The sequence below is a fragment of the Lepidochelys olivacea genome (genome assembly GCF_965140295.1).
Source record: "Lepidochelys olivacea isolate rLepOli2 genome assembly, chromosome: 8".
Lineage (NCBI taxonomy): Eukaryota > Metazoa > Chordata > Testudines > Cheloniidae > Lepidochelys > Lepidochelys olivacea.
Genome location: NC_140418.1, coordinates 50,319,651 through 50,333,703, shown reverse-complemented (window position 1 = coordinate 50,333,703; position 14,053 = coordinate 50,319,651). Strand labels below are relative to the sequence as shown.

General features: G+C 41.0%; 1 protein-coding gene across 3 annotated transcripts in view; it reads left to right on the top strand.

Annotated features, from left to right (window-relative positions):
* The window catches only part of COP1 (COP1 E3 ubiquitin ligase), a 228,234-nt gene that overhangs the window by 174,335 nt on the left and 39,846 nt on the right, over positions 1-14,053 (top strand). For all 3 annotated transcript variants that reach the window (XM_084635924.1, XM_084635925.1, XM_084635926.1), the window contains exons 17-18: positions 5,938-6,062; positions 6,895-7,055. In XM_084635924.1, coding sequence (XP_084492050.1) covers positions 5,938-6,062; positions 6,895-7,055 — 286 coding nt within the window. The remainder of the gene's footprint in view (positions 1-5,937; positions 6,063-6,894; positions 7,056-14,053) is intronic.

Here is a 14,053-nt window from a genome sequence, read left to right as displayed (position 1 = left end):
AGACCCATCCTCAATCTCTGCATTCTTAACTTCTTTATTTGCAAACTGAAATTTTTCATAGTCATTGGCATTTATAATCCCATCCATGGAAAAAGACATGTTATTTATAACTCTCAATATGAAGGACTGGTACTTTCACATGGACATTGACCCCACACTCAGATGTTTTCTCAGATTCATGGTGGGCCCCAACCATTTTCGATAGAGTCCACCTCTTTGGCCTCACAACCATCCTCAGGGTCTTTACCAAGGTTATCTTACTAGTAGCAGCCAGTATCAAGCATTGTGGCTTCCCCTATCTTCACTGCCAGCTTCTCATTGCCAAGGTGCCTATGAGTTGTCTGAGTCAATGCTTCAATTCTTGTCCCCCCTAGGGATCATTGTAAATTCAGAAAAGTCTGTCCTCACTCCAGTGCAGACTTCAGACTTGATCAGAGGGTCCCTCAATTCAGTCATGGCAATCTGCCAGTGGATTTATTCCAAGTGATGAATGACCTCATAGATGAGATCATGAGCAATTCTTGAACACTAATCAGAATTTCTCTACTTGGATGTATGGCTTCATGTACTTATGCCATGCCATTCACCAGATTCTACCTTCATTGTCTGCAAGCGTATCTTCAAACCATGTACCCACCAAACGGTCCATGAGCACCATAGTAACTTGTTTCCACCAAAATAAAATCATCTCTATTGTGGTGGAAGAAGCCTCAGCGGGTATGCATGGGCATTCCCTTCCTTTCCTCCTCACCAGATAGGATGATCATTAAATGCCTCCCTTTTAGACTGCATGTTGTAGGGTGCTTGGACAGCCCGAGAAGCCAGGATGCACATTAACATTTTGGAATTATGGACTAAGAGGCTTGCAAAGCCTTTCTCCTATTCATTCAGGGTCACCCTATCCTCATAATGTCAAACAGTATAACAACTGTCCTTTTACATCAAAAAGCACAGAGTGAGAGCCATTTCTCTGTGTGCAGAAGTGGTCACTCTGTGCAACTGGTGCATCAACAATCAAATCACCCTGTCGGTAGCTTACCTTCCTGGGAATCAAATTGTGGTGGCTGACTCCCACTCATGGTTGATAGCAAAGTGTCTGCTGAGTGATTTTGCTCTATGGGAACATGTTCACCTCTCAATGAAGAGAAAGTGCAACATATATTCTTCCAGAGGAGCCCTAGCACATCATTCTCAGGCTGATGCTCTCCGTCTGTGGTCAGACCAACCATCTGAACTTTGTATTCCCTACCTTGCCATTCCTTGTCTTAAAGAAAATTAGTCAGTACAAGGTATGTGTCATCCTCGTCATCCACAACTGACCCCACAGTTTTGGTCCCTGAGTATCCTACGCATGTTGTCTTGGTGATCAATCAACATTCAGTCTTTTCCAGTCTGCTGACGCAGGTGAAAGATGGAATCAAGCATCCCAGCCCTCCAGCACTCTGTCCCAAGGCCTGGATTTTGAATGGGCATCAAGAATGTTTATGCTGTCAAGCAGTGCAAACCATCCTTACTAATACAAGAAAAGAGTCCACTAGAAAATGCTACTTAGCCAAGTTGAAGCATTTCTCTTTGTGGGCACAAAAAAAAAGTATATCCCCAAAAGCTGTGAGTATCCCCGCTTATTCTGGACTGTCATCTTTCCCTCAAAACAGCTAGTCTTTCTATTAACTCTTCCAGTCGCTTGATTCTCTGATAAAGAGACCTTGAGAGGTCATCTTGTCCAGTGCCCTGCACTCGTGGCAGGACTAAGTATTATCTAGACTATTCCTGACAAGTGTTTGTCTAACCTGCTCTTAAAAATCTCCAATGATGGAGATTCCACAACCACCCTGGGCAATTTATTCCAGTGCTTAACCACCCTGACAGTTAGGAAGTTTTTCTTAATGTCCAACCTAAAGCTCCTTTGCTGCAATTTTAGCCCACTGCTTCTTGTCCTATCCTCAGAGGTTAAGAAGAACAATTCTTCGCCCTCCTCCTTGTAAAAACCTTTTATGTACTTGAAAACTGTTATCACGTCCCCTCTGTCTTCTCTTTTCCAGACGAAATAAACCCAATTTTTTTCAATCTTCCCTCATGGGTCATGTTTTCTAGACCTGTAATCATTTCTGTTGTTCTTCTTTGGACTTTCTCCAATTTGTCCACATCTTTCTTGGTATGTGGTGCCCACAATACTCCAGTTGAGGCCTAATTAGCGCAGAGTAGAGCAGAAGAATTACTTCTCGTGACTTGCTTACAACACTCCTGCTAATGTATCCCAGAAGGATGTTTCCTTTTTTTTGCAACAGCGTTACACTGTTGACTCACATTTAGCTTGTGTCCACTAAGACTCCCAGATCTCTTTCCACAATACTACTTTCTAGGCAGTAGTTTCCCATTTTGTATGTGTGCAACTGATTGTTCCTTCGTAAATGGAGTACTTTGCATTTGTTATTGTTGTTGAATTTCATCCTGTTTACTTCAGACCATTTCTCCAGTTTGTCCAGATCATTTTTGAATTCTAATCCTGTCCTCCAAAGCACTTGCAACCTCTCCCAGCTTGATATCGTCCATGAACTTTATAAGTATACTCTCTATACCATTATCTAACTCATTGATGAAGATGGCGAACAGAATCGGACCCAGAACAGATCTTTGCGGGACCCCACTCATTATGCCCTTCCAGCATGACTGTGAACCACTGATAACTGTTCTCTGGGAATGGTTTTCCAACCAGTTTTGCACCCACCTTATAGTAGCTCCATCTTTGCATTTCCCTAGTTTGAGAAGGTCATGCGAGACCATATCAAAAGCTTTACGAACGTCAAGATTTATGGTCCACCTGGCAGCAGTCAGTACATACCACCCACCTTCACATGGTTGCTCAGTTTTCGCTCACCCACTGACTACTAGAGTCTGAAAGGGTCTAATCAGAACCTTTCCACCAGTAAGGAAACCTTCTCCTCAATGGGACTTAACCCTTGTTCTTTCGGTGCTCACTGTGCCTCCCTTTGAACGACTAGCTGCATGTTCCGTATCTCTTCTATCGATGAATGTTGCGTTCCTGGTAGCCATCACCGCAGCTGTGTGGGGGTGCTCAGAGCACTGTTGGCAGATCCACCTTACACTATATTCCCTAGAGACACAATTTCATTGTGTTTACATTCTAAGTTCACCCCCAAAGTAGTTTGAGTTTCGACTAAACCAGTCAATTCACTTTCCTGTTTTTTCCTGAACCAGAAGCATATGGCGAAGAGAGGAGACTTCATTCCCTTGAAATGTGACAGTCTTTAGCCTTTTACTTGCAAAGGGCATAGCCAATCAGAAAATCACCAAGACTTTTTATCGCCTTAGCCGAAAGAGTCTGAGGTCAAGCTATATCCTCTGAAGATCTCTAAATGGATCTCAGGTTGTATCTTATTCGATCAGCTGTCACATCTTCCTCCCCCTCAGGGGATGAGGGCTCCTTGTACAGAAGCACAAGCAATGTCAATGGCATCGCTTCAAGAAGTACCTTTACTTTACATTTGCAAAGCAACTTTGTAGAGTTCCATCTGCACATTTGTGAGACAATTTTCTCCTCCATTGATGTGCCTTTTGGGACAGTGGTCTTTCAAATGGCTCTGTGACCTGCATCCTCCTACTTGAGTAGTGCTTGTCAGTCACTCACAGTGGAATACACATAGGGGCCAGTTCTTGAAGGAGAAGAGAAAGTTACCTTACTGTAACTGAAGGTTCTTCTAGATGTGTGGTCCCTATCTGTATTCCACTACCTGCTCTTTTCCCCTCTGCTTCAGCTCATTCTTGGATTCACCCTATAGAAGGAATTGGAGAGGCACTTTGTTCTGTTCTGTTCTTTTATCTCCTGGGTTGGAGGCATGAGAGGAGAGTGAAGGTGTGTACATGGACCAATGGACAATGCTTTCAAAAATTCTTCAGCTCCGGGCACATGGAGCACATGCCTATGCCCACAGTGGAATACAGGTAAGGGACACACACACCTCGAGGAACCTCCAGTTAGCATAGAGTAAGTAATTTTCTTTCTTCCTGAGTCCCAGTAACAAAAGATATAAATCAGAATGTTCACTCTGATTTCATGCTATTGTTACAAATGTCTAACAAATCAAACTGCGCCTCTCTCCTCATCTGTTATCATTCTAACTATGTTTGAGGTCTGAGATAAGGTTTACATGAGTTACATGCATGTTGCAGTATGTAGGGGTTTGGGGTATATTTTGGAGATAAAAATGATTGTTCCTGTGGGGGCAGGAATTGTGCCATTGGCGATATTCTATGGGTGTCGCAGAATATGGAAGATTTCCCCCTTGTTTCCTGAATTGTAAGGGTTTGGGTGACTTGGGATGTGCCCTGAAACAATGTTAGCTGCTTTTAAACAGTTTTTGTCTATGGGAATATGTTGATTAGCATATGCATACTAGATTGGCATGTTACTCACTTGTGAGTAAGCTATGAGAGTTTTTAGCGTTTATTAAACCTCTGTACTACACCATCATGGATTCTTCATATACCATTTATTGCAATAAAAAAATCTGAGTCAAGTATTTTGGTTTTTTTCTTATCCTGCTGCTTGGTGTTATCCCAAGTCCCAGTATTTCAGAGCTCTGAGGGGGAGAGAGGAATTATGATACATTTTAGAAACTATCTAGATGTTTTATTCACAATGGAACAAATGTAATGTATTAGGACCTACTGGGTCAAGAAGGGCAGTGGCCTTGTGCAACACTTTGAAATCTCCCTTTTCCAGAGGTATAAACCTTCCATTTCTAGTTCTGATGGGTTGTGAGATGCTGAAGGCTTGCAGTGTTAAAAGTAGTCTCAGTGGTGATAACTTAATGATCCGTGTGCAATTGAATCAGTCTAAGATATGTAGTAAATGAAACTATCACCGCTAATTTGTAGGAAATTTGTACAAGAAACTTTGGGGCAGGAACTGCACTTATACCTAGAACAATGGGGCCTGATCCTAGTCATGGGTTCTGGATGCAACCATACTATAAATATTTAATATTACTATAAAAGCCTGAGGCATAATGAAGACAGGACAATACTGGGAGATCCAAAGAACTGTTAACTTGTTTTTCCCACTTCCTTGGAGAGTGATGGGATAGAGGAGCTTGATGTGGGGTAGTGTTTGTGGAGGACACAAGTGAGTCAATAAGAATTTGAATGAGGAGAGGCATGGAAGCCTTTTGCAGTGGGCTTGGAAGGTCATTTTGTGTGTAGAGGGCAAAGAAAAAGAAGGCACGAAGGCTGGAATCAGTGGAAAAAGGGCTGTTGAGGCTGGTTTTATTTGTGGGTTAAAGGGAACCCGTAAACAAGATCAGAGATGTTAACCCTGCCCAGAACCTGTGCAGGGGCTTGAGGGCAGACTGAGAAATAGGGGATACGGTGGAGGGATTTAAAAATAAGTGACATTTCATAAACAAGAGGTTAATTTTAGCTGCTGAGGTTTGGATGGACTAGAGGTGAGCGCCATACTCTCAGGGCACCTAGAGGAGGTCACAATATTCAAGGCGGGAGGTAAGTGCATGGACAAGTATTTTCACAAGCAGGGCAGAAAGGAAGAAACAGAGTGTGACTATATTGTAGAGGAAGAAACATCTAATAATGTCCTGGATGTGTGGGGATAAGAAATTTAAGATGGGTTCTGAGAATGAGTGAAGTGGAGGACAGTGGTATTGACAGCAGCAGTGGAGAAAGGAATAACCTTGTTGGGATACTTTTTTGTGCAGCCTAGTAACCCATTTGACAGGCTTTAATCTAATGTGATACTTTCACTAGTTCAGTTTGAGCAAGACATGAAATCAGGTAAAATCTCCTTGAGTTCATCAAGTATACTATATGAGAGTTGTAAGTATCACACTAAGGAATCACAATTCAAATCGGAGTCTCCTGCCTTATGACAGCATTCTGACGTTTCTATACTGATGATTGCAGGTCAACAGACAGTCAGCTGAAGCTATGGAATGTAGGGAAACCACACTGCCTGCGCTCTTTCAAGGGTCACATCAACGAGAAGAATTTTGTAGGCCTGGCGTCCAACGGAGACTACATTGCCTGTGGTGAGTAGAGCATCCACCCAAGAAATGTTTGCATGGCTCCTCAGAGCTTGCACTGCTTCTAATGAAAAGTATGCATAAAAATGAACTCAGTACTTGAGACATCTTAGAAAATACAGGATTATTCTTAGTCTCTGCCCTCAGCTTTGCCCTAGAGAACAGTATAAAAAGTAGTAGCCGTACGGCAGTGTGCACTTACTCCAGTTCTGCCCTACTTACATGATTTGCTTTAACCACCAGACTTCCACTGAAATGTCCACAGGTAAGTTCACAGTCCCTACGTAGTTTCCATGAAAATGACATATGTCTTTTAAAAATAATAATAATTAAACTAAAAAAATCCCTCTATCAGTTGGATGTTGCACAGTGGTGGACTCACCACTCTGGGATAGTTAAACCAATTATTGCTGGATTAGGAGTTGAAACAATTCCAACAATGGTGAAAAGATCCCCCTAAATGTTGCTGCTGTGCTGCTGTCTCCCATCTGAGTTCCACTGACATCTGTGCAATTTGCACATGGGGCCTTTAATTATGTTTCATGCCTTTTCAAGTCTCTGCCAAAGTTATGGAACAAGGTTAAAGTCTCACCAGAACAGTGTTGTAATTGTGTATTGATTCCCTTGTAATTCTAACCTGGTAACCTGGACATCCACCCTGTAGTGATCCTGTACTCTAATTGCAGCAGCCAACAGTGATAGGCGGTAGAGGGAGCAATTAAACTTGCAGGAACTAGGCTGAAATAATTCTCTACTCTCACAGTAAAAGGTCTAAAAAGACTTGCTTATCAGGGGTCCATTTCTAGAACTTATTTTATTGATTTGCTTGTATTTACAGGAAGTGAAAATAACTCCCTCTACCTGTACTACAAGGGCCTCTCAAAGACACTTCTGACTTTCAAATTTGACACAGTAAAAAGCGTCCTGGACAAGGACCGGAAAGAGGATGACACAAATGAGTTTGTCAGTGCTGTGTGCTGGAGGGCACTGCCAGATGGGGTGAGTTTTCTGCTTATTTTTGCCAAGATTGCTGCTGGGTGAATGTCTTATGTTCATGTAAGATGGAGTCATTGAAGGTTTGGCTCCACTTTTGTTTTTTCCCAGTTATATTCCAAGGTATTTTGCAGGTCAGCCATAGAAAGTGCACATTTGCAGAGTAATTGAAAGGATTATATATATTTTAAAGGTACTGCAGTGTAATGGTTGTTAAAATTGGGAAATTCAAAAGGTTGTGGTAATCACAAAGAGTTTGTACATTTAAAATCTCAACCATAGTGATGCATTAATACAGTTTTTTGGCATTTAATTTCCTTGTTTCATTTTTATATGAATTTTGTATATGATCACATTCAAGTAAATTCACTATGCATATTTAAATGTGATCTTCTATATGGGATTTCACACTCTAATACATGCACTATGTGTAGATGATGAAATGCCTGAGATAAGGACCAGCTACATTATTTCCATTACTATTTCCATGAACTTTGTTCCAAATATACAGAGTGTATGCTCCTCTTGTAGTGCATGCACTGCACTTCCAGTGTTTTTTAATCTAAAGTTTGACTGTATTGAAAAATATGCTGGTTTTGAGCTGGAGTGTTTAAAAAGAACTTTATAAAGTTACTTGTAAAAAAAAAACAAACCTCTGTAAACTTACTCATGTGCATAAGTGTTTGCAGATAAGGTCCTTAATTGGCGGGTGGGGAATTCATTCTTGGGTATTTCAAATAGCTAAATGGAATTTTATTTAACTTGTGAAGAGAGCATTTGGACTGAGAGCAAACCTGAGAAATTGGAGCCTGAAAGGTAATATTTTTAGCAAGTTAACAACTGCTTATCTGTATTTACAGTATACTGGAAGTGTCCTCACAGTCATAAATAGCATGAGATTATTTCAAATAAATTGTCCTGAACCAAGCCCCCCCCCAAACTAAAACTTTCTAGTGTTGGGGAGAATCTGGATCTGGATCTAAACTTTGTATCTCTAATTTTAAAGTCAAAGGAAAAAATGGGCTGTTTTAATTTTAAGAATACCAAATAGGGCTAATATTCTTTTGGATCATAAGCTAGGTTTTGAGGTGAGTTTGTTATGTAAATAAATGGATACGAAGTCTCAAGTGGACAATAGAAACTGTGTGACTTTCAACCCAGATCTCCATTGGTGAAAGCCTTGAAGTAACCCACTACATCCATAAGCTTCCCTTTCACCTTTCTTTTCTTTGCTGCAATATTTCCAGCGAGCCTGACCTCTGACTGCAGTGTACACCTTTGCTTCAGACAGCAGGGATCAATTGTGCCCTTTTGATTACTTCTCCTTACCTCTTCCTCTGATTCGCATTGCTCTCAATCTCTCCCACTTCTATTGTGTTTTTAGTCTGAGTGGCACTCTAAAGTAAGCAGCTGAAAAGCTGTTGAACAGAATTGTAGAGCGCTACTAGAGTATTCAACACAACTCGAATGCAAAATTTATGTAACAAATGTATAATAAAGTAACAATGAAATCCGCTCAATAAAGGGTGCACTCAGCAATTATTACAATAGTGAGAGCTCACTGAGCTCTCTGGCATTCAGTCTGTCACCGTTCTTGAGAAGCCTGATTTTTGTCTGTCATTAGTTCCCACATGTCTCCCTGGGTTTTGTTTTAAATTACCATTTTTTTTTCCTGTGGCAACCAAAGTACCACCTTCTGGTTTGGAAAGAGAGCCATGAAAAGCTGCATGTGGCTAGAGAGCCACAGGCTGAGTATTTCTGCTTCAGCATTTTACCTCTGAATGTAGTACCTCCCATGCTTCTCTACATACTGCACTTGCACTGTTTCATGAGTCAGTTAGCAATGTGATTTGCTTTTTGCCAGGAGGCCCTCGCGTCTCTCTTTTTATAGTACATCCAGCTAGCACTGAGCTAAGTGTTATTCCTTCTGAATGTACCCACACATGCTTATTTTCAAACACAAGTCACTTGCCATGGTGCAGAGGATCTTGCTCAAACCTCACTAGCGCACTTGGCATGTTGGATTATTGTACCGCAGAGAGAGAGATTTGGAAGGCTAGTCTACATCCACAATGCCCCTTTCAAGGAAAATGTTTCCTTATTCTTCACTCCCTTACGTTTTCTTGCGGTGTCATGCTCTTTTCTAAGAAGACTTCGGACCTGCGTGAACACCCCTGGAAGATAACATGTGTTAATGAATCATGGAATGTGCTTGGAAGAGGTGATGGTATTGTGGCAGTCTTCCTGGTATGGGAGTCAAGAAGTTCTATTCCTGGCTTTGCCACAGACTTTCTGTGATCTTGCGGAAGTCTCTTAGTCGCTCTGCTTCCGTATCCCTATCTATAAAACGTACTCTACCTACCTCACATGAGTGTTCAGGCTTAGCTTGCTTATATTTGTAAACTGCTTCTTCAAATGGAGGGCAGCATAGAAATAGTGTATTAGCTGTGCCTCAGGATTCCTCAACATAACCCAGAGTTGATTCAGTTTCCTGTAGTGTTGCTGTGGACCATTCTCTAATTCAGTAGCCTTACCAACCGAGAAGGGAGGAACAAGTTTAAGTTTTGATGCTTTCCTCAAAGTATAAGTATCTTTAGCCACTTAAAGTGCAAAATCTGAGATCCAAGAAAAATAAAAACCCTTCAGATAGTTAAAACGCCCAAGGAAGCTGCTGCTGCTTTACCTTGTCCTGTTAGACAGGGTTGGCAGCTCTAGTTCTGTGGTTCCAGGCATTCCTATCAAGTGCGTCTTCCGAGTGACACCAACCTTCATGTCCTCCTTCAGCATCTCAAATCACTCGTGGTCTCTGTCCTGTAACTACTAGCTCTTGTACCCTTTTGCCAATATATCTTTCACCTTATTGTCTCAGCTGGCCCAGCCATCTCAATTGATAGCCCCTCAGCTTTTCTATGATGGGGGCTACCTGCATCTTTACTGATACTATTTCATGGTGTACCTCAGCCCTTGTCTTACCCAGCATCCACCTGAGCAATCTAATTTCTGCAGTGTGCATTTGTTCTCTTCCTCATTGGCCAGCATTCTAACCCATACATCACAGCTGGCCTAATTTGCTTGGCACATTTTTGTCTCAGAGAATTCCCATCAACTCCCTCCATTTGCACCAAGTGCTTTTCATGTGATTCCTAACATCTGCATCTGCTTTCCCATCAAATTCCCACTGAAACTAACAGAAATAAATTAATTTACACTTCCTTCTGACATAAGGGATTTGAGAGAAGATGGCAGGTGTGTACAGGGAAGGAATCCTTTGAATCTTCATTGGAGCCCTGAACTTTCTGTTCCCTCTTTCCATCCTCTTGAGATCCTCTGTCATAGTTATCATCTTTCCATCTGAAGAGGGCTGGACATGGTGTTTCTTCTGCATCTGTCAATACTAATCCATAATTGGCCAGACTGATTGAGACCGTTTCTCTCCCAAAAAGCTGAGCGCAGTGCTCCCTGCCAGAGCACTGCATCTGAGACACTAGAGTGGCCAGAATTTGTACATTTTGGATCAGGCTAATTTTTTAAGCGATAATAGTTTGTATTAAATATACAGTAGTTAGTATACTAATACTTTGGTCTTCTATCATGCCTTTTGGAGATCTTAAACACTTTAGATAAATCAATGAACTAATTCTCTGAGCACTTGTTTTGGTAAGTGTACTCACCTTTTAGAGATGAGTAAATTGAGGCACAGAGATTCTAATATACACATTTTCTAAAGTGGCTTTCAGTTGAAGTTGGTGGGAGCTGCTAATGCTCAGCAACTCTGAAAATTGGTAGGCCACCTAAAATTAGAAGCCAGTCAAGAAATTTTTACCCACAATGAGTCACACAGTAAGTTAATGGCAGAGTCAGGGATATGCTCCAGAACACCTGCCCTAAACACATACCTCTAACTTCTAAGCTGAGAGGTATATAATGTACATGCCTGGCTCTGTCTCTCCTTAACAGAAGAAAAAAAAAATACTCCCTAACACACAGACAAGACAGCCCGCTTGATGTAAAACTTCGATTCTAGTATTGGGGTTGTTAATAAATTCTGCTGTTCTGTTAGCATAAACACCATAAGAAAACTAGTGGAAACGCACATGGCTTTCTTACTAAGGGAAAGGAAATGAAGTATTACTTCTAGAACAATGCTAGGCAAGTAGAAATGTCTGTCTTCTTTAAAATGCATGTATGTAGGGGAGAGTCAATTTAAGGTGTTTGTCTGCAACAGACAATTGGAATGTAGGTAGTACCCTGAGGAGAACCTCTTTTGTACTTGGTTTCTCCTTATTCTCCTGCATAATATTTCCACACCTCCTGAGAGGTAGACACCCTTCACTCTGACCTGGCTTGTTACGTTCAGAGTTAAAAGTGCACCCCATACATCTGCCACTCTATTACCTCTTAAATAACCCTCCTCCCTTCCATTGCAGTTGGTGTTTCTCAGAAGGGAGCTATTGGGAGAGCAGGTTTAGCATTGGCTGCTCCCTGGACAGCAGAAAGGTGGTATTGCTGAACACAGAAGCAATTTGATTATGTAGATTAAGCAGGGCTCAATCTATCATAATCGCTGTAAAGAAGCCATTTAATTTTGTGCCTGTTTGCATGAGTGTTCATTACCGCAGATAAGCAGGTTCGCTTGGGAACGACTTTCCAAGTAGAAATATCGGGGGTTTGATAAGCAGCAAGGAGATGCAGATAAGAGAAGAATATGCTAAGTAAATTAGCCTAAGCAAAGATTTGTATCTTTTTAAAGACAAAAAAGAAAATATATTGACAATAGCATTTTTGTTTTAAATTAGGTCTTCCAGATCTCTTAACTGAAGGAACATTGGGACTATATACTGTAATTTGTTTAAGGGGCATCTGACATTTGAGTGGAATGCTTTTAATTGTGTATTCACTAGATGACAGAGAAGTGCAGCTTTGCAAAAACATCTTGAAGAGCTGAGATACAGGCTGGGCGAATAGAAAACTGGTCTGTGTGTTCCTGTCCAAGGGTTGTTCTTCAAATCAGTGTGAGTTTAGCAGTCTGGGAAGCTAATATCTAGCCATCAATGAGAGGCACAGGAACTGACTTTTCAGGAGGTCTCCAGGCTCATTTAGATGCTGTTATATGACACAAGTGTCTCCATATCCATACACCCCTGCACCACTGCTGTATTATCTCTTGGGGGCTTCTGGTAAGATTGTAGTTTTCCTCTACAGAAGGTAAAACAGGTCACAAGTTTGTGTGCCAGGTCCTTTTACCCAAGTTGTTCTAGGCCACTTACAATGAAACGTTAGACAAATGACTTCCCACCAGCTACTTTGACTAAGACAGCAAACTCCCGTGGACTCCTTACTCTGAATTTCAGGTTACCCTGTTCTAGATTTTATAAACAACTCTTCAGAAAGGGTCATGTTGCACACCTTTTTGGATTGCTACTTCAGGAAACGAGCTTTCCTTTCTTTAGCTAAAATTACAACAGTTGACAATCCTATGTAGCATCTCAGACTTCAGTTCCCTAAGTGTGTCGTCAGTAATTAATTTTATTAATTACATGTTCTTTAAAAACATGTAATTATTCTACAGTAAATCTTCATTTACAAGTACCCTTATTTTCTGTTAACTCATGGAAAGTAGTTATCCATTTTGTTTCCCACAGAATGAATAAATATGGTACACATGAGCTAGCTAGTACACATGGGACTTCGATAATTTACGATCAGCAACTTGAATCCCTTTTGCTGGATTTAATCTAACCATCTCAGATAATTTCAGAAAGTGATTCATTGCCGTTCTTAGCTGTTAATTAATTTGGAAGAGTTATTGATATTAACATGAAACTTCCCGTGCTATTCCCAAATAACCAAACCTTACTCTAATCTAAAATAACCTGCCCTGATTTTAATTGTAGTTCTGTTAATCTGAAATCTTAGTTTCAGTTAAGATTTCCAAAAATGCAAAGGATTTTCTTTTTCACTCCACTTAGCTGTAGTCTGTTGCAAGAACTTGGGTTTAAACTAATCTCAAGACCGCTAGCAGCTTTGATTTACAAATTAAACCTGTATTTTTCATGCAGAATTCTCAAATGGAGTTGTTTAGATGGCAGTTGAAGCTTATCTAGAAAGTAATCTGAGATTTCTGTGTGAGAGGTACTCACAATACAATGCCAGAACTGTGCTGTCTTTTCTGATCCCTCTGGCATCTCAATCAGAACCTGACTCCAGGTGATCACTGACAGCTGTAGTACTTGCTGTCCCATTCCAAGCATCTCTGTGAGGGCCTCTACCATTCCCCACTTTATCCAATTTTCTCTCCTATTCACAACTGTTGAGTTGTTATCATAGGTTACACTTCTCACAAGTCTGCCTCCGCTTTATCCTGACATTGCTTCTTCACTGGTCAAACCTAATCAAGCACTCTGATCTTTTGTTGCACTGCGTTCTAGATCTTCACTCCCAGGGTGCCTTGCATCTCCTTCATACAGCCACAAGAGGGCTGGTGTTTGGCTCCCTCTTCACTCTTCTGGTTGAAATACATAATTAACAGTTTTTCAAGGTTGTGGCAATCTGAGAATCCTCTCCCAGAAAAATGAGGTACGTTTGAATGTGCTCAGAGACCCTCTGCCTTTACCTAGAATTTCGTCAAATGCTGTTTGCCTGCTTTGGAGTTTAGACCTCCTGAGAAGCTGACCTGCCAACATGATGGCTCCCAGATCTTCTCTGCTGCACTCTTTTCTCTCTGGCTGCACCAAATTCTTTCTAGTTGTGTTTAAAAGCCCAACAATTTTTCATCCTTTCACTCAAGCAGTTTCCTCTACTTGTTGCTTAGCACCTTGCAGCAAGATATTGTTACTGCATTTTATTTCATTCCTTTCTATTTTCCTCAAGCCTCTTAAAGGAGCTATGCAAGTCTTGTCAATCTCATTTTCTTAAACAGAGAATGTTAAATCTTTATTATTTAAATCTAACCCAGAGCATCATAAAATACACTTGAGACTTGCTTGGCTTGTAAAGTTCCTAGG